The 26,426-nt window shown below is 42.7% G+C and overlaps 1 protein-coding gene across 4 annotated transcripts in view; it reads left to right on the top strand.

Moving 5' to 3' along the window:
- LOC147455506 (transducin family protein / WD-40 repeat family protein) overlaps positions 1 to 8,379 on the top strand; it is a 207,026-nt gene extending 198,647 nt beyond the window's left edge. For all 4 annotated transcript variants that reach the window (XM_086514270.1, XM_086514269.1, XM_086514268.1 and 1 more), the window contains one exon: positions 7,893 to 8,379. In XM_086514270.1, the coding sequence (XP_086370396.1) occupies positions 7,893 to 7,994 (102 nt within the window). In that variant the 3' untranslated portion in view covers positions 7,995 to 8,379. The remainder of the gene's footprint in view (positions 1 to 7,892) is intronic.
- Positions 8,380 to 26,426: the final 18,047 nt, after the last annotated feature.

Here is a 26,426-nt window from a genome sequence, read left to right as displayed (position 1 = left end):
ATTGGAGAAGGTGATCTGGAAGATGTGGAACCCGATGAAGGAATGGGGGATGTCGTATGTAGAGAGGTATGGGTGATGAGGTTAATGGACTTGTACTAGGTACCAATGGTAGTCTTCTGTTATAGTACTTGAGAGGGCTCAGTAGTGCGCTTTGACGCTCGACTGACCGCCTTGTATGTGTCATGCAGTCACCACCAATCCAACCAAGCTTTGGGCAAGAAGACCCTTAACTATGGGTTGAACAACACAGGTCTAGACTAGGACAAGTGAGGATAGTGACTAGACCACCTGGTCCAGGACCAGTGACTAGACCACCTAGCTGGACCAGGACGAGGAGGACTGGACCAGGACTAGCAGGGACTAGACCAGGACCCAGGACGAGGACGAGGACGAGGACTGGCTGGACCAAGGCGAGAGAGGACGAGACCAGCAGACTATCTACACAATGCAAGCAAGTGGGCGAAGCTAGGTAACAACCAACTAGCTTCACGATTTGTATCTCAACAAAGAGTGAGACTTCATTTGAGGTCCCACCGTGATCGCCAAAATGAGAGCACCTGTAGCGTGGATAATGTGTCGTGCTCTCTACAGTGGGTGGTCCTTAGTGCAATGTGCGTGACAATCTCACTCAAACAGACTGAAAAGAAAGGAAACAATAGACATCAACTGAGCTCACAAAGACACAACAGCAGATCAGAACATATGACTCGACTATCTCAAAGAACTGATACAAACTCTGGCGTGGCAGCACACTCAGCTCCAGCCCAGGACTCACAGGTACAATGGGGGTGTCGAGGCTCAGATGTGCCGGGATGGTGAAAACGTGCTCTGTGTATAGACTCACTCTAGACAACTACGTCCAGATCCTCCTGACCCAAAACGCTACTACTCATATATACAACCATAAAGAGCCACCAACAGCTCATAAATGACGGCACCTAAGTCTATCCCCACTGGGTGGCGGTGGTAACCTGGCCACAATGTCCACTAAACCACCGTATCCCTGCCACGTGTCGCTGCCTAGTGAGTCCGTCTAGTGTGAACCGACCAGACCAAAGACCAACTGTAAAGTCCAAACTGTACTAATTGTCCTGTGAAAGTGACACTGTAGCGTGCTAGAGAGAGAGAGAGAGAGAAATGAAATGAAATGAAATGTCATATTAACGTCTTCAAAAGGCCAAAGTGGCCTATGAGACCAAAAAGTTACAATTTGGTGGATCTGATACATAGTCTGAGTAACAAAATAAAACAATATTATGGAATCCTAAGCGGCTAGTTGGGATTGCGTAGGATATGAGTTTTTTTTTTTTTTTTTGGGGGGGGGGGCGGGGGGTAGAAATGAAATGATATATTAACGTCTACAAAAGGCCAAAATGACCTATGAGACCAAACTGATTACAATGGTCAGTCTAGTACCAAGTCTGGGTACAAACAAAGAAAACTACAAACTAGAAACTGAGATAGAAGTGCTACCAACTCCAATGGGTGGCTGGTAAGCTGAGCAATGGTATAATGCCACAAAGGTACAAAGTGGGGATAAGTGTCACCGTGATACAATATAGCAGTAGCATGAAGCCTATCCTGGTCGACACTCTGGGTGTCCTGATGGAATCCTGTGGATCCTCTGCCGCAATCTCCGTCGGTGTTGCGTGGCTCCCCTCCTCATTCGTGGTCGTCTCGATCTCCCCAACTCTATAGCTCGATCAATGAGAGTACCACTGGTGTGTGTATGGGTGGGAACCGAGCTCTATGGTGGTGGCCCCTCTGCCTCTGTGGTACTCGGACTGAAGAAGTCTGAGATGGTCTCTGGGGCTGTCTCTATCTATGCACTCTCAATAGAGAGTCTCTATGTCTCTGTATCTCAAGTAGAAATAATCCGAGACATCTTTGATCCTAATATTTCATGACTCTATCTAACGAGTCAAAACCATCTCTGAATAAACAGTGAAAGCGTCCCCGAATCTCATAGTAGATTGTGCAGTGACATATGAAGTGAAACTCTGTCTCTGGCTCGGCATGGCATAATTAACATATCCTCTTGTTGGTATGCCTCTGAATCTACCTGTCTTCATCACAAGCTGGTGTGAAGATGTGTGTCTCCGGCCTATGGCACATCGTAACCCATGAGATAGATGTGTGTCCATGTAGCTGGGCCGTGTGACAAATCCATCTGTTGTGAGTTGGAGAAGATGCTCTCTATATAAAGCCCTCTTCGTACCCAGCTCCCGTGATGGCTCTATCCATGTCCTCCTGGTATCAAGCTGGATAAGATCCTGCCGAATGAGTCTAGTAATCTCCATCCGTGTAAGAGCCAAAGATGGTGCATCAAGAGAATACTGGAAAGGGGGCATCCTGTACATGCTTAAACCGTGCCTCTGAAACCAATGCATACCAGCATGATGTATCTCCCTGTAATGCCATCTGTCTGGATGACTCAAGAGCAAACCTAGCATATATGTCCTTGGTGGTGTCCCATAAGCTGTGTACAAATGATACTGATCTGGTAAGTGCCTCAATCTCCATAGGTGGGGCAGTCAGCTCCGCTCGTATGATGTCATGTGGAACTGAGGTCTTGGCTCCAATCAACCTAGAAATCATAGATACCAAGGGTCTCTCCATATTACTCCATCCAGCACTGCCAACAGATGGTCCCCAAACCTGAACCCCGTATTGCATAATTGAAGCGACCGAAGTGTCGAAGAGCCAAAGCTTTGTTCGAGGTTCCTGGAATTGAACCTGCGAACAAATCCTCTCTAAACCGTCTAGGGTTGCATAGGCACAAGTCAATCTAGTGTCTGCTGCCACTTTCAGTGTGAACCTCGGTCCACTAAAGACCACTCCAAAATATGTGTATGCATCAATATACTCCATAGTGTCCTGACCATAAGTGAACGTAGGTGCTGATCTCCTAACCCACTGTGGCATGGTATTAAATACCATGACCTTGGTTTTACCAAGGTTGACAGACAATCCACTATCCCCTGTACCAATGCGTCCAAATGTCTCTGCATACCCTCTGGTGAGTCTAATATCAACACGATATCGTCAGCATACAATAAAAGAGGGATCCATGTCCCTGCAAGCCGAGCACCTCTATCTCCTCCTCTATCAACATAATCAGAGACCTCATCAACATACATACCAAATAAAGTAGAGGACAATGGGCACCCCTGTTTCACTCCAATAGTGGAGTGAACTATGTCAAATATCCCCTCTGTTGTGCGTACATGACCCAATCACTGAACTGTACAATGCCATAATCCCCCATATCAGTTCTGCGGGTACCCCCAATTCCATAAGTCGGCGCATCAATCTGGCCCTCGGTATTGTGTCAAAAGCTTTGTGGAAGTCCACAAAGCTGCAATATATCCGTTTACCATGTGCTCGACCCTCCTCAATGACAGCTCTGAGTGTAAAGACATGATCCAATGTGGAGAAACCCCTCGTGAAACCAGCCGTTGGAGTGGTTTTTAGTGGGCCAGCATTTTCATTGAGGAGGGCAGCAGAGACTAGATTGACCAGAGCCCATGCAGCATTGGGTAGATTGGAAAGGATGTGTTCACAGGTTCAATTTCAGGAGCCTCGGACGAAGCTCTAGCTCTTTGACACTTTGGTGGCTTCTGCATTGCTTTATGGAGCTGAGATTTGGGGACCTTCACTGGATCATCATGGGAGGACAGGCCGCAATGATGGATGGGGGGACATGGAAAAGCCTCTGGTCTCTATGATCTCGCGGCTCATTAGAGCCAAGGATTCAGTACCACATGCTATTGTACGAGCAGAGCTAGCTGCCCCCCCACTAGTGTTTGAGGCGCTCACCAGATCTGTCTCCTTCATACACCGCATGTGGGAACTTCCCAGAGACAGATATGCGCGCCTTGCACATGAGTCCTCTCAACAGTTAGCCATGCAGGGAGATACAGCATGCTGGTATGGGGAGATGACATCATGGTTTCAGGCGCATGGGTTCAACATAGACAGATTGCCTCCCTTCCAGTACTCACTGAATGCGCCCTCTCTGACTCTTACACAGTCCGAGATCACCAGGCTCATTCACCAAGGCTTGACTCAGCTAGACACCAAGAGGACATGGATATAGCCAGCACAGGAGCTGGGCACGAAGATGGCTTTCTACAGAGAGCATCTCCTCCCTCCAGCTTACGGAGGATGGTTTTGTGACGAGGCCCAGATACATGGACACCCACTTGTCTCTTGGGATACGATGTGCTATTGGCCAGATACGCACATCTTCACACCAGCTGCGGATCGAGACCGGGAGATACAGCGGAGTACCAGCAGAGGCCAGGACATGCCCCCTGTGTGACATCGAGCCTGAGACAAAGTTGCACTACACATGCAATCGAGACCGGGAGATACAGCGGAGTACCAGCAGAGGCCAGGACATGCCCCCTGTGTGACATCGAGCCTGAGACAGAGTTGCACTACACATGCCACTGCCCCGTCTACTACAAGATACGAGGCCGCTTCCATTGCTTGTTCAGAGAGGGCTTTGGACCATTCTCTAGAGTCATGCGGTACGAGGATCAGAGATGCCTGGGTTTGTTTTTGCTCGAGCTGCGTAGACACAGAGAGAGCTTGATGAGAGGAGAGGCTACCCAATCTCAGAGACAGATCACAGACTTCTTTAGAGCTGCCACTGGACACCTGGAGGAGTTACTACCACATCAGAGCTCGTCGCCTTACACCAGAGGCACACTAATCGACCGAGCGACTGAGCTGGGGAGATCCAGAGGCCCACGACTGCGGAGGACTACACAGTATCGACGGAGGCTGCATCAAAGGATTTGGATCACTTTGGCTCAACATGCACGACGCCCGGTCAGACTACTGACCATGGAGGAGATTTATGAGATCCGCTAGCGACCGATGTTGGATCTCTTGTGATCTAGCTATCCCAGCTAGCTGTTTAGCTGCTTAGTTCACACCTACCAGTTTAGGATTCCATAGTATTTTATTCTGTCATTTTGTCATTCTGTCATCTTGTTACTCTGACTTCGTATCAGATCCACCACATTGTAACTTTCTGGTCTCATAGGTCACTTTGGCCTCTTGAAGACGTTAATATAACATTTCATTTCATATCTCTCTCTCTCTCTCTCTCTCTCTCTCTCTCTCTCTCTCTCTCTCTCTCTCTCTCTCTCTCTCTCTCTCTCAATGGTATAACCTTTCTATCACCCAAGTGTGGTAGATTGGTTATGCCATTTCCCTCTTGAATAACAGGTCTTGAGTTCAACTCCCCTCGTCGGATAAATCTTTAAGGTCTCTTGGGATAGTTTCCTACGATGTTAAAATACTACTCTTTTCTCTCTCTCTCTCTCTCTCTCTCTCTCTCTCTCTCTCTCTCTCTCTCTCTCTCTCTCTCTCTCTCTCTCAATCACACCCCCCTCTAAAACAGTGTGCTTGTTGGGAATCGTTGCTGCTATACATACGCTATCAATCGAGTACCTTAACGCTTGTCGTTCACTCTGGCTGGCCCTTTTCACAACGAGCCCCAAACTTTTAAAGAGATTGGCCTTCTAAGCCTTGTGTTATTAAGTCCAGCAAATCAACCCTCCCAACAGATGTACGACAAGCAAAGAGAGTGTGCGTGCAAAAAAAAAAAAAAGCGTGGGGCCTTCTGATTCAAACGAAGCTCACCCACTATGACCTCTCCAGGCTCCTCGCTACCTCTCAGGCTTTCCCTCTACCCAACCACTCATGTATGTGGTGCATGGCTGCCCCCTACACCCCGGTGAATTCCCAACAAATGCCGCAGTGTGGTAGCCCCATTGTAGTAGGACACATTTCCAAATCTGTAGCAATTGTTGATGGAGCCCTAGTATACCTCTCCGTCGACAGCTTATGTTTTCAATTCCCCAGAAGTTATTTCGATTCTATTAGCAATTAACTGATCCTTGGAGCAGCACATTGCACAGCAACAAGCTGCATTCTAGCCGTTTCAAGCCACGTTCCATCAACCACCAAAAGTTGGTGACGATGAGCTTTAACGGGTTTCTCAACAAAAATCTTCTCACCCTAAGCAAGGTTCTTCAGAGACAACTAGACACAAAGTATCTCCGTGCAAGCAATGTAAGCCTCAACATGGATATTCTTGGAAATGTCTCAGTTCTAAGCAACCAACTTCTTATTGGAATCATCAGCAATAATAGTAGCAACATGAAGCTTCCAAAGGATCTCATCTTAAAAAGAAATCAGCCATATCAAGATGGGCTTAGTTAGTGGCACATATATCTGACCCTAGTCGAGTGCTCGGTCATGAATGCCGCGATGCTCAACAAGTTCCGCCTCGCGAGCCATGCCCCACATTTAAATCTTCTTGTCTGATGGTGATAATGTTAAAAGAGTTATTGATCCTTTCCTTGTGCAAGCAAAGGTCTAAGAGGCCACATCTGCCTCAACCTCCCCCTTCTCAACTGGAAGCCTTAATACCCGCTGAGAACGCTGAAGATTCAAAAGATTCTAGCTCTTGTGTGACAACCAACAAGCATATAAAACCTTTTTTGGCCGTGTTTCAGGCAGTAAAAGTCGCCTCATCACCGCCCTTGAAGAACAAAGTCTTTGTCTATGAATAGATACCAGATGCCGTGGTGAATGAAGGTTTTTTTAAAAACCTCAAGAATGCAATCCTTACCATTACAAACTGTTGCAGCATGACTTCAGTTGTTGCAATTGGATCTTTGGACACAACTTGTTCCACTAATAAACCTTTTTAGATGGACTTCACAACTTTATCTCCAAACACTGCTCTCTTGTCTTAGTCTACAACAACACTTCAGGAGGATTTTACTTCTCCAGACCAACCAATCCTCTACAAACTTTCAACTCGTGGTCACCCCTCGACAGGATAGTTTGGTGCCACAATCTTCAATTATGGAAACTCAAGTCACTTTACCAATAGTTTCACTCAAAACAGATAAATATTCAGTACTTTCTCATGCAAAACTCAAAGTTATGATAGAATTCCTTACAAGCCCTTATTTCAATAAGAATTCTTGCCAAGTTGGAGATGTTATACTACTTTTGACAAAGATGAGACAAGCTGCAAATATGATCAGTTTTTAGTTTAGCAAAATGGTTATGGTTAAGAATAATGCCACGACATGGGATTTAAAAGCTAGGCTTTGGATGCAAAATCCCTATAACAATACATTTCCTTCTCCCAAAGTTTCTACAACTACCGTTTTGTTTTATTTTAAATGGGAGGGAATGTCACGATTGTGGCCATGGTACATTATTACATCTAATCCTAGTTGCAAGTACGAGAAGTGACATGCCAAGGAGGACCCATGCACTTAGATGATCACAACTCTTCGATCTAGAGACATGCCTCTTCGCCAAAAGCCACACCTCCTCCAACGATTGGTCACACTCCTTCCACAATGGTTGTAGTTGTTCGTCCAAAGGATGTGTCTTTACATCAACAATCATGTCTCTCCACCATGAGACGTGTCTTTTCATTTGTGACTTTTCATCTCCTATATAAACAGCCTATTGTACTCAGTTTCAATCATTCAATCAATCAAACACGGAGTCTCTCTTAAGTCTCTTGTCAAAGTTATCTTTTCAAGTTCTATTCACAAACACAGTAAATAAGTATGAAGTACTAGAATTAGGACACAGATCCTCACATTGAATTTTAAGAGGAACCTGTAGTGTACAAAAATTATGTAAGAATGTGAAAATTAAAAAATTCCCATGCCATGCTGATCCTTTCCTCCTAAGGTAGTTTTAAGATTTTTTTCATTATGAATTGTCAATGCTCTTAAGGTAGACATTTGATCAGGTCAATTTTGACCATGCCGCTGCATTCAACTTTGGCTGACTATTTTTTGTCCTAGTGAGCATAAAAAGTGAAAATTATTGTTCTTCAGGCTGCAGTTACCGATGTAAAGCCAGTGCCTCATGGATTTCTAACATGCGGCGGAGATGGTGTGCTCAGGCTTTTCCGCAAAGGTGAAGCTGGAGCAATCTAACAAGCTTTTCTGCATGCTCAGAGGTTTCAGGCCTCCAGTTTGTAGTAAGACCTTGAGAATGAAGAAGGGGTTATCAAAGTCAGTTGAGGCACTGATGTGGATCTGCTGTTTTGGAGAAGTTCTGCTTTTGACACGATCATGCATTTACCGATGCGAGCCATCTCCGGATTTTGATACACATTTGATATTTGTACTTTTACACACCCACTTTTTGTATATGTACCTCTCGGGCTCTTGATACCCACCTTTTATAGGTCTATTAGTGTTTTTGTTTAGTTAGTTTCTTTCTTTCTTTTTATCCAGATCTTGCATCAGATTCAACTCTTTGGTTTCATAGGTCAACATGGCCTTTGAAGATGTTAATATAACATGTCATTTCATTGTATTTCCTCTCTCTCTCTCTCTCTCTCAAAAATCTCTCGCTCTCTCAGAAGAGCACATTATCGATTCTCTAATGCTTCGATCCTTAGGCAAGTGCCTACACTCAAAGAAGTTAAATTGATACAACCACCCAAGGGCAAAGTACAGCCCAACAAAAACCTATAAAATTGAGAGAACATTGTAGACCAAAAAAAACTAAAGTATTTAAAAAAAACCAGGGGAGGGTAAAAGTGCCCTGGGAACTAGGTGGAGACTTGAGAGGAGTGGTGTCCACAGATGTCATCCAGGAAACCTATAAAACTAAGAGAATGCCCATAGGGCCAAAACAAAATGAAGTATTGAAAAAGACCAAGGGAGGGTGAAAGTGCCTGGAGAACTAGGTGGAGAGCTGTGATGAGGGGTATCCACAAATGCCTTTAGAAGACATGCACCTTGTAGCTGTCAATAAAAGAGGTTGCCGAGTAAATGGTAAAGGGGTAGCTATGCTACCCAAGATTGCCAAGCGATCAGGAAATTGCATCTACAAGGAGGAGGAGAGCAGGAAGAAGCACTTGGAAACACTAGAGAGAGATGCATCAAGACCACCACCCCACACAACCATGCATGCACGAACAATGTTCAAACACAACATGCACGTGCACATGCACGCACACCCCCAAACAAACACACACATGGATGCATGTCTAACACCACTCTCAAAACCATTAATTCACAAGCAAACGAACGCCCACACGAAGCCACACACCAAACCTCAGAGAAGAACCCAAAAGGAAGGAAGAACACACACCCCACAAGGAACACGTGCACACTTGGACACACACACACACACACACACACACACACAAAAAGAGGAGCAACATAGATTGATAGAGCAAGGACATGCAAGGTATGTTGAGTGGGATGGAGAATTAGGAGCACTATGTATACATATGTCTAGCGTATGAGAGCATATGGGTTCGATTTGCAGACCTTGTCATAGGACATCCGACACTTAAGAGTGGTATTAGAATTGAGAGACTAGTGTCTCAATTACTTCTTACTAGAGATTCAAAGACGTAGTGAGACTCGTCTCTCATCACCTACACACCCATGAGGGTAACAGTCACAATTCACAACTTCCAGAGAATTGCCCCATACCCACCCACCGACACTTAAGAAGGGTCACACTACAATAGGCAAAAGATTGTTCGAGCCCATAGATGCTCCAAAGCACCGGAATTCCAAGCCTAGAGAGTACAAAGTACATCACTTAGCCATCCAAGGGATTTGACTATAACACGAACAAGCCAAATAAGATGAGATAGAGCGTTTCTTATCAAACCTTGTTGTTATGCTTTGGGGACGCTTCACTCCCTACCCACCTATGCATGCCACTCAGATGTGTTATACCTAGACTAGTGAATCTGCATTTTTTGGGACGAATATGTATATAGTATGAATGTACACTTCTTAAACCAACGGATTTGTGTAGATAGGAGCAACATTGGACTAAGGAAGAAATAAGCAACAAAATTGTTTGCTAGTTATCTTTGTTCATAATTTGAATACACATTAACCTTTCAAAAATATGGCCTTACGAACATGATTGAAATGTCTCACCCATAGTAGTAGATTACTGCTTAGCTTTTTCTACAAAGAACATGAATAGAAAACTAGACAAGATATGATAATATAGGGGTAAAATTGAATCATATGAGATAGTCATGATGCCACTCTTAAGATACCATAGATAATCAAAATGACAAGAAAACTATGGAACATAGAAGATTCGTGCTTATACATGCACAACCAAATGAAATTGGTAAGCCCCCTTAGTTGCACATGCGGGCTCCAACAACATGTACATGTCATCATATCCATGTCCATAACATGCATGATGTGTTTACATGGAATGATAGAAGCCCAACAAAAAAGTTAATTCAACAAGTTTTATTTGGAATAGACAGTATTATCATCTTGATATTTACAAACACATGTAGCTAAGAGTGATACCTACTTTTGTATGACCATATCTTCCATCAAATTGCTAACAATGCGAGAATCAAGATCTAAAAATAGTCCAAATTATCCACTTATTGTTTAAACATGACAAGTATGATTATTACTAGTTAACTTTTATAATCACTACAAAAGAATGTAATATTATGTTATTAGAAATGCTTTTCTTAAGTTTTTTTTTTTAAAGAAGTGATTAACACATAAAAGAAGAAATGCTTATTGCAAAGACAAGAAAGCAACAATCGGTCAAAAGTTAAATGATATTATGGAGATACAACAAAGAGTTGTTTGTGTTGAAAACACCTTTGAATTCTCAACTAGTAGCCATGGGTGAATTAATGGTTAGAGGTCATAGTGATCTCATAGCGATAGGCTATGGGCAAGAAGAACTCAATGTAAAAGCTATATTGGGGTTGGGGTTATCCAAAGGTAGAAAAACAAAATTTAAGTTATTCTTTGACAAGTTGTCAAGTTTAATGCATTATGCACATTGCTATTATAAGAGTCACTTTCAAGAAAGAACATAGCTAAACAGCATACATTCTCGAGGGTGTTGCTCAAAGAGGAGGTGATAATAGCAATGCAGCTACTTCTCAAGATTCTTCTATGAGTAGAAAATCACATATGTTTATTGCTTCTTTTGGCAACAACAAGTCATCTGGAAAATATGGTGAAAAAGGCAAGGAGAAGATGCATTGCCATAATTGCATTTCTAATTATCACTTGATAAATCAATGTCCTAAGTTGAAGGCAAAAGAAGCCAAGAAGAAAGAGGTTGGATCTACTATAAGTGCCCCTATTGTAGAATCTTCTGTAAATGGAGATTGTGACATTGATGTAGGTGTAGAGCGGGCATTTAGTGGAGAGTGTCCTTATGTCCATGATGCATGTATTTCAGTTGTTATGTAGAGACACATGTTTGGTACTTTGTAGTGATGCTACTAAGCACATTACTTTGCATCCTAACTTGTTTGTCTCTCTCAAGGTTGTCCCTCACAGAAATATGGTCACGTGCCAACAATGCCTCTCATCTAGTCAAGGGAGTTGGAAAGATTGTGCTAATTGTTGTGAATGGCAGTTCTTTCATGCTTGTTGAAGCACTTTATGTATTAGCAATCAAAAAGAACTTTTTGTATGTATTTGCACTCGCAAGACTTGGTCTTGTCGTCAAATTTAATTATTGAGAGATGTAGAGTTCATGAGCTTAATTTTGGTGATAAAATTGTTGCATCTTGCATTTTGTGCCATGGGTTATATAAGCTCATTTTGTGTGACAAGTAAGGAAATTTTACAAATGCAATTGTGGATTCAATGGCTATTTCAGATGCCAAACTTTGGCTTGTATTGGGCATCTAAATTTTGTCAGTTTGTGGTGTTTGTAAAATCTAGTATGGTTGCTTCTTTGCAGCCTCTTGAAGCATCGTCTAAGTATGTCTGTGAGGGTTGTATTTTGGTTAAGATGAATTGCAACATTCAAAGTTTTCCAAAGGATTTTTTAGATAAGGGCTACATGCAAGTTACAACTTGTGCATAGTAATTTTTGTGAGCCAATGTAGTCAAGTTTTACCACATTCATTTTCACTTGAGGCTATCATGTGTGCTATTTATGTACTTAACAAGTGTCCTACCAAAGCCTTGCAGTCTATGACTCCTTATGAAGCATGGCATGATAAAAAGCCATCTATTGATCACATGTATGTTTTGCTTACACTTTGGTGCCACAACAGTGTTCAGGCCAAATGGCCGGCTGCCCATCACTAACAATTCACTTAAATTTTTGGATAACATAGAAGAATAAGGAGCGGTGAGGTCCACCAGATTGCCTCTTTGCTGCACTGCACTACACCGCGCACTCAGCACGCACGAGCTCCCGCTCAACGATCACAAGTGGTATCAGAGCACAATGGTTTTCGATCTGATCCCGGCGTGTGCACAAGTTTCCCAACGAGCTAAAGTTCGGATGCTTTAGCAGAGAAAGTAATTCGCTGAGAATTGGAGCTTCCACATCTGCAGAAAACGTTTTCCACTAAGAGCACTGGACTCTCTGAAGCTTTGGCAAAACAAGGTAGCGTTGATTTTCCAATACAGTAATGCTGTCAAGTTTTTCCAACATAACGTTGGTATCTGCAAGCAATATTCCAAAGCATGGAGGTCTTTGCACCATAAAGTGACACTGAGGCAGTAAAATCACAGAGACGAGAGAGAGAGAGAGAGAGAGATGGAGCCGACAGCGCTACACAGAGCAACAGCGTGTGTTTATGTGCATACAGACTTTTTTTTTTGTAAGTTTGCTTTGATTACTTTACAAGTGAGAAACCTCAAAGCGAGGAAAACCGACGAAAAGAAAGGGATACAAAGAGCGGAGCACTATGAGGCCCCGAAAGCTAAAAACAGTCAAAGTAAATCCTATAGGCATCAAGAGTAATGTCTCCAACGTCATAAGCAAAATGTAGTGCTTGACCAAGAGATGATTTGAAATAGGGGAAAGGGTCAACATAAGTGCCTTGGAACATTAAGGAGTTCTTGTGGTGCCAGATGGCCCACAGAGTCCAAAATCTGACCCAAGTGAAGAACACCGCAAACTGGGAATGCAGTGACTGAAGCACCCCAAAGAGCCAAAAGCGTCTGTGAAAAGAGCCGGAAGGAAAACGCAGCCGAAGAGCAGTCGCCACTTGCCGAATGAAGGCTCTAGAGTGGCAACAACGCCATAGTAAGTGTGGCACGGTCTCCTCTGCTTCAAGGCATCTGGGTCAGTGGGAAGGCGCAATATGCCGAGCATGTAACACACTGCCAACAGGTAGAGCTCCCATCAAGCAGCACCACAAGAAAACACGTTCCTTCAAAGGGAGATGACTCTGCCAAATACGACACTGTGTGTTACCACCACAAGGCTGACTCGGAGAGCAACCACAGCTGATTACCATGATGCACAATCCATATATTAGACTGAAGGATGGCATATACACTGCCACTTGAGATGCAGTCCAATCTAGTAGTAGCCAGATTCCAATCAGAGAAGCGAGAATCCACCTCCAAAGGAGGAATGGGTGAGTGATCAGCGAGCATCCTTTGAATTTCCTGCCAGAGAGAAGAATAGTGAGGACCCAACCGAAAGCGGGACACTGCATCAGCAAAAGAACATAACCCGAGTCATCAAGCACCTGATGTACCTGACAGATTTCTTTTTGGGCAAGAAAAGATGCTTGGCGAGGAGACGGTTGAACCAAAGTCGAAGCGAAGGCCCCGCTCCAATGCAGACTCTCCAAACGAAGAGAGTTACCCACATCGGATGGTTGACCATTCCAAGCCAAATGCGAAGTGACAACCTTCCAATCAACAATGAGAGAAGTAAAGGGACATCCAGGAATATGTCCTTCAGGCTTCCCAAAAACAACATCCCAATATGTCGGTTGCCAATGACCAAAAGCTGGGGTGACAATGTGCATACACAAATGTGTGACCATGAGAGCCCACGGTTGCTGATGCTCCACCAAAACTGGCAACAGCATAGTTTTCCGAGCCCAAAGATGAAGTCGCAAGTCCAAAATATTTAACCCTCCAAGCCGCTTGGGAGAACAAAGCTTGTCCATAGAAAGAAGCCGAAGACCCTTCTTTGGTAGACGAGGTCCGCCAAAAATGCTCTAAAATATTGGACATGAGGGACTGCAAGCGCAACCGAGGCCAGGATAACAAAGGCAAGTAAAACTGCACATAAGCCACAAGGCTGCATTGGACAATCTTGAGACGTACATGAAGTGGCCACGTGGACAGTTTTCAATAATTCAAGTTAGAATGTAGATGTTGGAGCACCCAATCCAGTTTCTGCATAGCCGATACAATTCCAACCCAACGGATAACCCAAATGGCGAACCAGAACATGTGGAGAAACAATCTCCCTATGCCACAATATCTTATGATAATCACACTCCTTCAGAGGCAATAGCTTGGATTTACAAAAGTTAACTTTGAGACCCGCTGCTAGTCCAAACAAGTGAAGTGTATGCATAATTTGTTGTACATCATCATAGTGATTGCGGGGCATAAACAAAGAGTCATCCGCATAGGCCTGACTAGCAAATTGCCGTCCAGAAGGTAAAGTCGGGCCATGTAGCCTGCCACTGGAAGTCAAGGATTCCAAATACATAAACAAGGGGTGAGTAGCGATCGCATAAAGCAAAGCACTCAAAGGGCAGCCCTACCTCACACACGCACACACACACACACACCTTCGCCAAAGTAGAGAGAGAAACCAGATTTCGACACACACTCGTATCAGCCCGGTGTCCCTTCTTACACAAACACACTTGCGGATTTGCTCGATAGCAACTTCTCAGCTGCTCTTGGCTTTGGCATCGATTTTCACGGGATCAACTCGTCGATTTTCAGCTTCGACGCTCTCGGCATCGGCATCGGCATCGGCATTGGCATCGTTCTCGGCATCGGCTTTGGACGAATAGTGTTTTTGACACACATAGGATTACGTGGTTATGTATGCTTATATGGTTCAAAGATCGCCTTTCCTTGAGGTTTCACCATAGTCGTGTCAGCTTACAGATACGGGTTGACAGGTTTACAAGTGCTTGTTTACTACTACAAGATTTGCATCTTTCTCTACAGTTTTCAGAGAGCTTGCCACTGCTTACGTTTTGGCACATGTATGACATATGTGGTTGCATGCTTGGCCTAGTTGGCTACGACTAATAGATTCATGCCGTAGTGGGACTTCATGCATTGTTTCATGCGTGATTAGTACTCAGTCGTGCGATTGTGCTCTATTGTTGAGAGGGGTTTTCACTCCCCGAAGGAAGAGACATCAATATAGATTTTCTTGCATCTCTTTTGGCATTTGTTTGTGCACGATCCTTCTACACTAGCAAAGACTTTTGACTCACATGTGTGTTGAGTTACAGATATTGCCTTTTGGTACAACGTTGTGAGATTAGACGTGAGTCTCTTGATGCGAGTGGACACGGTGATACTTATGTGGCCAGTGGAAGTCGTGACAAGCAAAGGCAGTGTGGTCGTAGTCGCGGTTGCTATCAGGATTGTAGGAACAAATCGTAGTAAGGATCATGGAAGAGACATGAAAAATGTTGAATGTTATCACTGCCATAAAAAGGGACTTGTGAAAAAGGATTGCCAAGCATTACAGTGTGAAAAAAACAAAAACAAAAATGAAGTATGATACACCTAAGAGCATTGTGAAGATAGAAGAATTTAATGTTGTTGAGTCTCCAATTGTCAAGACTGTTTTTGATGTGACGAAGCCATCAGATGTGTTGATCTTTATCTCAAATTTGAGTCACGATGCATTGTTAGCTCTTGACAAGTGGTATGCCTAGTATTGGACAGCCATAGTGTAATTGCGTTAGCAAAGAATTTCGTGTTTCATTTCAAATCGAAACACATCGAGGTCAGGTATCATGTGATACGGGATATTTTAGCTACCAAACGCATTGAGTTAGCCAAAGTTCACACAGATGAGAACCCAGCGGATACTCTGATAAAGAGCCTATCTTGCACATTTCATATAGAGATGATGGACGTAGGGTGAATACATAGTCATGCTTCACACTTGTATAGTTGTGATTTATACTTTAGCCACTTGGGCCACATTGGCCTTCAAGTGTGAGGTTGTTGGGGTTCAAGCCAAGTAGCTGGCCATCCATCACTAACAATTCACTTATTCTTTGGATAATATAGAAGAATAAGGAGCAATGCGCAATCTTCTCACAAAGAGCACCAGATCGCATTTCTGTTGCATTGCACTACACCCCGCACTCACACGCACACGCACACGCTTCCGCGTAGCACTCACAAAACGCATCGCAAAATATTGGATGATAAGGATGTCAAATGCATTTTTGTTAGTTAGAATGTTGAAAGCAAAGGTTTTGGGTTATACCATCTACAAACAAAACGTATCTTGGTGTGACGTGTCCTATAGTTCGGTGGCAAGCACACCTACACTCAGAGCTTAGGGATCGTGGCCTAGTGTGGAAGCCGCCTCTTATTCTAGATAAGGGGGTCAAAAGGGTCAAGTGTCGTGATGGTTGGGGATTCCCATGCACACTCAAAGGCCATGAGAGGGGAAGCGGCGGTAGCTCCTTTTTGTGCGTGTGTGCGTGTGTGTGTGTGTGTGTGTGTGTGTGTGTGTGTGTGTGTGAGAGAGAGAGAGAGAGAGAGAGAGAGAGAGAGAGAGAGAGAGAGAGAGAGTCCTTGACTCCTCATCAATATGTCTCCCCATAGCATTGAGAGCCTTGACATCACCTTCTCCTAATATTGGTATCAGAGCCAAGTTCTTCAAGCTGTAGCATTTGCCCCAAGCTTTCCACAGTGAAGCGAATTGTGCCATCTTTTACTTTATGAGTATCTGCGTCAATACCTCCATGGAGAGGACTTGATTTGCTAGTAGTACTGGCTCGTGTATAGGCTTCGTACATCATAGCCAAACATCAAAAGCTCCCAAAGAAGGCCTCAGATGTGCTAACACACTCTCAGGTTGTTGTTTTGCTACAGTTCTCACCTCACCATAAACTCCTCAAAGCTTCAAGAGCTAGGTATCAATCACATACTTAATCGCTAAACGAGACTATGCCCACTAATTCACAAGAAGTTTTGACAAATTCTCACAATAATTCCCACATTGTGACTTACCTCAGCATCATGAGCTTCTGTGAGGGAGGCACCGCATACCTAGCTAGGTACGATTGGGGGCAGGGGACCGCCGCCCACCGGCGGTCCCCTGCCCCCAATCGTACCTAGCTACCTCCCTCACAGAAGCTCATGATGTTTAGCATTGTATGAAGAACAATTGAAAAGACTCCATTTTCCTACATGAGAAAATTTCTAAATCTTCTTGTGTAAGCATCTCAATCTTTTATAACTCTCACATGACAATTTATGGTTTATTTGTGGAGGTTAATTGTCATGCTAAAGCGCACCTTCCCTCTTGAGCGAAAATTGTTTTGCTAATCTGTGCGAGAACCATATCTTAGGGTATCCCCTTTACATTCCAATCCGTTATGCTTTATGTATTCCAAGGGGTTTGGCATGCATGTCCGAGATCCAAGTAAAGGAAAGTTGGCTTGAGATCAAGTTATACAGTAATCAAGTAGAAGCAAGGGTATGGAGTATTGTTGCTAAGGCAAGAGTTTGTTTTGCAAGTAGTTTAAATAAAGTATAATGAGCAAAAAAAGAGAGCAATTTTTTTTTAAAGAATAAAAAATAGTACTAAAAATATAATTTTAAAAAATGCAATGAGTAAGAAAAGAAAGAGAGGAACAAAAAATCTTCTAAGGTACTAAAGGGGGTGAAAACTTAGATTGGGGATTGAAAAAAGACTACAACATCGAGAACGTTGGATCTTCTAGATCGCGGTAATCTGCGCGATGATAGTCGCGGTGATATCTGGTGGTCTTTAAAAAGAAACAAAGCAAGGTATGTCGCGTTTTTTGGGCATACCTTGCTCTTGAAGCATTGCCACCATCGCACTTGCTTCCTCCCCCTCTCCCTCTCAAGCTCTACCTCCCTCTCCCTCACTCTCTCTCTCACTCTCACTCTCACCCACACACACACACACACACACACACACACACACACACACATACAAGCAAACACACATACACACAACCACTCTTTGGTGGAACTCTACATCATCGCCGTTGGAGAATAAAGGGTGGACCGTGAGAAGAAGGTGCAGGATCGCAAGAAGGATAGATTGCGCAAAAGATCTACACAAGTAGACGGCAAGAAGATACAACTCCGACGGACATAGAGTAAGAGGTAATCTTCTTTACCAACCCATCCCGTCCTATTGTTTTAAACACACATATATTATAATAGATAGATGAAAAAATCTCATACCTCTTGCATATTTGTAGACAGTGTTTGCTTTCTTGCCCTCACTTTGCTTGTTTGCTTGAGTTCTTGGTTGCCTTCACTTGTATTACTTATAGAGAGCGTGTGATTAAGTTGTAGGTGTTGTTTGTTTGGTGTGTGATTAAGAAAAGAGCAAAAGGACAGAGAGGAAAAGAGAGCGAGAAAGAGAGATTAGTGTAGATTTAATGCTTAATGTTAAGCTAGTGTTGAAGTAAATAGACAAAATTAATTTTTCTTGTATATTTAATGTTAACTTAGTGTTATATTAGAGTAAAAAATGTCCTATTTAAAAGATGTAATTTAAAATGAAAGAATTACCAAAAAATTTAAACATTAAACAAAAGACCTAAAAAGAAGAACTTTAAAAGACACAGAGAGATAGATATAAATAGAAAAATAGGTAGAGAGGGAGATGGAAAGAGAGAGAGAGAGAGAGAGAGAGAGAGAGAGAGAGAAAGAGGGAGAAAAATAAACAAAGGGAGAGGATAGAGATAGAGAGAAAGAAAGAGAGAATGCAGAGTGGGAGAGATAGAGAGAATGAGGGAGAGGTAGAGAGAAAGAGAGGGAGGGAGAGGGAGAGCATAGAGAGAAAAGGGAGAAGAAAATAGAGAGTTATAGCTTTAGTATTGGGGTTTAAATCCAGGGTTAGTATCAGGGTTTAAAATTAGATAGAATATAGAGATAGAAATAGAGAGTAGAGAGATGATAGAGAGAGTAATAGTAGCCTTCAATCTCATTTGCTCTCTCTATCCTATCTCTCTAGTCTCTATCATATTAGATAGATAGAGTACAACAGGAGTATAGAGAGAGCAATAGGAGTAGATAAATCTCCTATTGCTCTCTCTCTACTCTATTGCCCTCATCCTACCCCTCACTACCTCGCTATAAAGAGAGTGCAAAGATAGATAGATAGTGATTAGAGTTTAAGTTTCTTTCTTTTCTACCTTAAGAAGAGATGCATCCCTCTAATCTATGAAAGGATGGAGTTGTTCATTGCAATACAGTAAGTAGGACTGGGATTTATTATCTCGGTTGGCATGCCTATTTACAGGGCTTGGAGGACACCATCAAAAACTATGGACTTGGCTACGGCTTAACCATTATTGAGCTATTAGCAAGCTCGATAGGAACCGGTGTCAGCTTAGCATTGTTAAACCCACTCTACTACTCTTTGCAATAAACAATATTCTAAACCACGGGTGTAGTTACTTAGATGCATTTTTTTGAGGCTAAGAGAAGTAGTAACCGAAGATTTGATCTCTATCTATCTCTACCCTCTCTATACATTAGATAGAGATATTACTACTTAAAGGTATGCACTACTAGCCCCTACTTAGGTCTAACAATATATATGTGTGTAAGATGTCCTAATGCTTACCTACCTTTTAAGTAGATGTCGGACAAGAGACCTGCTATAGGGGAGCAACCCAATCATTCTTCCTTTGGTTGGTTCACATCCCATATGGGCTCCCATCCAGGGTGGACGTCACCTCCAGTGGATCCAAACCTTGAGCAGGCATGGCCCTCTTACACCTACAAAGGTGTCGGTCCATCTACGCAGGTTCCTCCGCTAGTGATAGATCCAGACCTCTAGTGTGCACTCTTTTTGTGGGATGAGTATCTCCGTTCGACGGAGGGATTATTTGGCTGCTACACTCCAAAGCAACTTACAGCCTACGATCTTTTTGAGCATAACGCTCCCTAGGAGAGCCAGGGAGGGACTCCCTGGCTCCAGAGCCTTGCACCAACGGCACCTCCTTCTACGGTCCCTTCTTACCGACCTATTCCCCTTCCATCGTAGGGCCCCACTCCCCTTCCATCATAGGTCCCAAGCCATTCCATTTGACTTTTGCTTCAACCGAGCATTGTCAAGACAATCCACAGCTGGTCGACAAACTTCTTTTGGTAGCGCACATCGACGTTCGTCTTTGGGCAATGAGCGCCGTGAGAGGCAAAGCGGCAGAGGATCCTATGGCTTTGTTTGTTTTGGTAGTAGAAGGGGGATGGAATTCCCTATTTCAGAGCGTGTCGTTCCAAATGTAGAGGACAAGGACACTGAGACACCCATGCTAGACATGCATAGACACTACTACATAGTAAATTATGGCAATGAGATGGACTTTGATACAGCATAGGGCAAGGCATTTCGATGCCATCTTTAGATTCTTATACACTCAATGTATAAGAATTGTTTTATACACTCAACGTATACGAATTGCTTTATACACTCAACATATAAGAATTGTTTTATACAATTCAGAGACCAACAGTCCGATCATGCACACTACATCGAGAAAGTGTTGCATGCTCAATTTCCAAATGCCCCCAATGAGCATTTTTTATCACATGGTTGGAGGGCTATATCAAAAAAAAAAAAACAAGCAATCAAGTGTACGACGTACACCAGTCAATCAGGTCGCAAATCCAGACAGGAGCTATCATGGCAGCAACATGGCAAATGCGGAGTCGGAGTGGGCAATGCAAAAAAAGAGCGAACAAGCTGCAACATACTCCTCCTACTGTCAACAGTGCGATTCTCGAGCCAAACAAACTTCCACACACTATGGTTCGGGAGGCAAAGCAGCTTGGAAGGACAAATATGTAAGTTTTTTTGAATTGGAGCTACATTGGTGTAAAAAATGTTTCAGTTTATGAATTTCTTTGTTATTGCTAACTTGGGAAAATATCACTTTGAGTCGCCCGACCAGAGAGATGGTCGAGTATCTCAGCAACAATCGGAACTCTACAAGCAATAAGTGTGGACAAACTATATTGGATTAATTATTTTAAGTTATTATTTTTTTATATTTGGTTTTGGTTAATGTAGAGTTAGGGTGATCAAATGTATGTACTTCTTCTGGACAAGGAGAAGGCGGACGAGGACGAGGACAGATAGATAAATTTTTGTAGTCCTCTTTAAAGTGCACACAAAAAACTCTAGGCTCATATGCATATACAACTCAACTAAAATTTTGATCTTATTTGTAATTTTTTGAAATTATTGCTCTTTTGTACTTTGAATTATCAAGGTAAGGTATATTCAAAGTCTATTGTTTATTTTTTTATGTACACTTTTCACAATGCAATGGATGTTTCATATGTTTTATGTAAGTAAAAAATAAAGATGTATAGCGGTATAGCCGTATAGCAGTAATAGGCGCGGCAATAGACGCGATATTAGTTGTGGATATATATTTGCGACTATTACCACGTCTTATATTGCTGACAAACCATTGTCGCGTTTGCCGCGCTTATAACCGCCAACGCAATGTTTTCTCTCTCCATTTTCATTTGTTAATCCACGGTAATAACAACGGTTCCCAATTTTTTCTCTTATATTGAAGGGGCAATGGGCACCATTAACAGTCTTCTCCAACTATTACGGCCTCATCCCTTTCACCCAATATCAGGAAGCTCCTCTATATTTGTGCATAGCTAATTTTTAACATACTTTTTCTAAGCTTTTTTCTTTCAAAAATTTACAAAAAATAAAAAAAGAAGATATAACCAAAAACAACCTGAGACCGAGATCAATCAAGATCGAAATATGTATGGAATTGATTGGAGAATGGGATGTGTCATCCGGTAAATAGTATGAGTTGATAGTACATAGGATAGAAAATATAGAACTACAATTACAAACTTTCCTTGCTACTCTATATGGTCTCAAAAATTAGATGACTAGATGATTGAGTACATGCAGAAGGGGAAGCAACCAATGACACAATCTTTTGTGCCACTTGATCCAAATATGCCTTCCATGTTTAGGGACGATGGAATTGTATATAGAGAGATTTCTATATCTTCACTTGACTCCCAGTCGAGACCTAGAGAAAAATGTGTCCTTAAAGACATAAAACCTTCTCGATTTAATGGTGGTGAAGGAAGGTATAGAATCAAAGACGTTATCTATACTTTCCTGCAGAAATAGCAAGACCTTCATATGTTAAAAGATACCCTACCTAAGTTGAACCAAGAGGACTTTGCAAAGGCTTAAAAAGAAAACTTATGCTTCACTTGTTTGTCACCTAAGCATTCTCAATGGAGTTGTCCAAAGAACAAAAAGAAAAAAGATGATGAATAGGATAAAGGTCCTATTGACAATAGTTATAAAGACAAGCAAATCAATATTGTCCAAACGCGTCCGATTAGTGGTAATGAAAGGTATAAATTCATAGAAGTGTTGCATGAGGACAAAGAGCATCATTGTTGTTTGTCAAGCAACAAATGAAAATTATATTTTGGTCCACAAAAATGCATGGGTTTGTAAATGGGAAACAGGTTAGGGTCATGATAGATGACTCTGCCACACATAACTTTGTGGACTATTCTCTTGTCGAGAAACTAAAACTTTCTCAACAACCAAGTTCTCACCAATATGTCGTCTCCATGATGCATGGTGAAGACATGGGATACATTGTATCCAATTTGGAAGATGAGATACAAGGGTATAAAGACATGCTTGACTTCAAAATTATGAATATGGATTGTGCGGACTTGGTTTTGGGAAGGGAGTGATTGTGGGGACTAGGACTTTCTTTGAAACGGAATTACCAACAAAACTTACTAGAATTTAAAAAAGGAGGTAAAAAGTTTTTTATACAAGGTGAGCATGATGTACAAAATAGTCCTTTGGTTTGTTCTCTTGAGTTACAAAAGCTTGTAAATAGAAGTTCTTGCGATGTATGTATGCTTTGGTCAATCTGTTGTGAATAAAGACTGTGATATGAAACTGAAAGATAAGGTTTTTTACTCGTCTTTTTCTTCTTGTAGTGATTGGGAAATTAATTTATCCTTGTTGGTCAATAGCCTTGCTCGATTACATTTGTGCCTATGGTGTTTGATTTTCTTTGCACCATCCATGTATAGAGCCTTACTCCTTGAACTCAAACAATGCTTTGCATGATGCTTTGCATCCCTCCTTTATTCACCTTTCTCATATGTTCCTTGATACAGACTTTGCACGGCTAGAGTTCCTACACTTCAAGCTTCTCCTCTGTGCATGACTTCACATAGGCTTTGGAAGACTTCACATAGGCTTCACTTCAAGCTTCTCTGGAATTGGAGCTGATCTCTTGAGACAGCTAATTCCAATGTTGAAAGATTTCAGTTACTATTGTGGGTAGACAGCAGACTGGACAGAAATCAGAGACTAGACTGAAATGTAGATACTGAAATAAGAATCAGACTTATGTACTGAGTTTAAGGTTCAGATTCAGATTCAGATTTAGAAGACTGGACGAGAAGTAAGTATAACTGAAATATATTCCATGATTGGGATTACAGATCAAGATTATAGCGAATATGATTACAGAGAGAACGTACAGCCAATGATGCTCAAGTACAATTATAGCCAAAGCGCTAACCCAAGTGATAACAATTGCCAACTAGATAACAATGTAATAGGCCCTATTTACACACTTCGGGTTTACTGTAGTAATTACTCTAGTAATTACTAAGTAATTTGTTGCCCATCTTCTAAGAAGACGTTCCCACATAGTGACTATCCAGCCGTCTACATCCTTCCCTTCTTTCTTGAATTTTGGCAAGATTCCAAAATTTTTGGAAAATTCCCCTGTCTGAATCTGATGTGAGACTAAAAATCCATCGTCTGGTTCTGATGTTGGGATGCTAGCTTGACCACTGAGAGAATGGCCCTTCAAAGATTACAAGTAGGAGTTCAAGAAGGATCAGGGATTGCGAGAGGCAGCTGAAAAGGCCAAGGTGGAGCTCTCATCTTTCCCTGCCTGCGGAGAAGAAAAGTCGCCACTGAATTCTGAGATGGAACTACCCAGTATCCTTCCATTGGACTGTCTTCCTTTTGCCTTTGCTCTTTGACCGGGACGGTGCCTGAGAAGTCCCAGCACCAGCATTCTCCTTCTGAATCAGTCGGTAAATGGCCTCCTACTCAAGCTGATCCCGCCGGTCGGTGGTCATCTCTACTTTATAAGGCGTGAGAGAATGATAAGTTTTGGTGTCAGGATCATAGAGTGTACGCCTGCCCTTACTCAGTCTGGTTCTGGCCAGCTTATGACAATGCGAAGCAGTATGGATCCATCCTTCTGGAAGAGGCTGATTAGTTTTGACTCGAGCTTCGAAAAGAATCTCAGCCATCTCCCTGTACTGTGGTGCTAGACCCGGCTTTGCTGCAATGTCTTTTTCAGGCAATTTGGACCGTAAGTTGTAGCAACTAATTAGTAATCCTGGTCAATCCTCGGACTTGAATCTTCCACTGACCCATACACAGCTGGATCTATGCATCTCCTCTTTCATTGCCTGAATGTCATTGATTTGGAGGGCATCATTGAGCAACGTCTGCCAAGTCTTCCATTCTACAGTTGACCGCTCATACCAATCCTGAAGCTCATCAGTAATTTTGAAGTATGTGAGACGATCAAATGGTTCTTGATGTTGAGGATACAGCGCTGGAAAGAATCTTGGGAGCTCGGTTTCTCTTGCTGTAACAGCATACAAGAGAACTGGAGAATCATGCACAAATTCTAAGAAATTGAGAACAGTCTCCTGCTGTATCATCTTTCTAGTGACTCTCACTAGCTGGAACAGTGTTCTGAGAGCAGTTGCCTGTGCTCCTACTGACATCCGCATTTGAGGTCCTCTGCTAGTGGCTGTCTGGTCCTCAAGAATGGCTTTGACTCTCTAATCCAAAACACCTCTGGCAATTTGCATTTGTATCAAAACTTCCTTGAGTTGAACCCTAACATCCTTCATACAGCGGTAGGTTGGTTTGTTACCCAGCAGGAGTTCCAGTTCCAGAGCCAGGGAGCGACAATCTGCAGTAGACTGTCTTTGCCAGTGCGGGTTTACCACTCTCTCATCAGCATTGAGTATCCATTCAGGAACTCGTTCCAACAGAAGCTGGACTGTACTGGGATGCGCAGGTAGTCAACAAGCTTCTTTATCATGGAAAGCTGTTGATTTCCAATGTTCTACCATTTCTCTGGCTCCCACATATAGTCTTTGAAATCTTTCCAAGTCAGTCCAGAGAGCATCATCCTCCAGATACTGTCTGGTGATGGAGGCCTGTTGATGTCTCAGTTGTCTATTCAGGGTAATGAGCTGCAGCGAATACTGATGATCAGCAAAATTGGTCCCTCATCCTGTACTTTCATTTTCCCTTTAGCATCTCTGTTGAGATGGGACTGATCATTTGGCTGATTCCCAGTGTGACTGGGCTGCTGCTCTTCAGTCTGCTGATTACCCGACTGGTGCTCTTTGTCCTGTCCTTCCCGTTGGTCCTCATTCTGGTCTGATTGGTCTGGCTGTGACTGGCCTCCTTCATTTGTCCCTATCCCACCAATACCAAGTCCTGGAGGTGGAGATGGTGGTGGGGCATCATCATCATCCTTTGTATGCCCAGCTTCTTGATCATCCTCCTCCTGATCAGCTTCATCTTCTCCATCCTCATCCGGAGAAGTCTGCTGCTCAATATAATCCATTATAGCTTGGTTCATTAGAGCATTATTGAACTCACCCACATTGTCCTGCAAATTGCTCTGCATACTTTCCATCAAAGACTTTAAATTTTCTAAGTTGAAAACAGCATTTCCTTAGGGATTTAAAATTTCAGACAAGCTATTGTAGATGTATCTTTCAGTCAGCAAAGCCTTCAGAGCTTTATGGTGCAGTAGCAGCTTTCTGAATTCCGCCCACTTCATCCTGAGCATTGTTTCAGCTCGCTCGGCAGCTCTTAGTGCTTCATTCCTTTGACTCTTAGCAACTCATTAGTCCTTTCTGATTGAGCTTCCAGTACCTTGTGTTGTATGTTCTGCACTTCCTGGGCTTTCTGGAGCGTTTCAATCTGATGTTGTGCTTCTGCCAAGTCAGCTTTGAGCTTTTTAACTTCTTCTTCTGATCCAGCAGCCTCCACCAATTGTCCCATACAAGTGACAATGGTATTCCAAGAAGATTGTATAAGGACTAAACATCTGTCCTTGACTGTGGTTGGATCAGAATCAATAGGCTCATATATTGCCACTAGAGCCACGTAGGGTAGAGTTGCATAATCAGCTTTACTGAGCATAAGATGCCCTCTCAATTTCTGAGTCTGCATTTGCTGCAACTTATCTTGTTTTACCAGTTGCAGAGGGTTTCCCGTATCTATAGGAACTCCACCAAGCCGAGTCGAGAACACTGGACCTTTCCCTTTGTCCA

The sequence above is a fragment of the Adiantum capillus-veneris genome, chromosome 6, assembly GCF_014529385.1.
Source record: "Adiantum capillus-veneris isolate H3 chromosome 6, ASM1452938v2, whole genome shotgun sequence".
Lineage (NCBI taxonomy): Eukaryota > Viridiplantae > Streptophyta > Polypodiopsida > Polypodiales > Pteridaceae > Adiantum > Adiantum capillus-veneris.
Note: the sequence above shows the minus strand (reverse complement) of the source record. Positions and strands in the feature narration are given on the sequence as shown.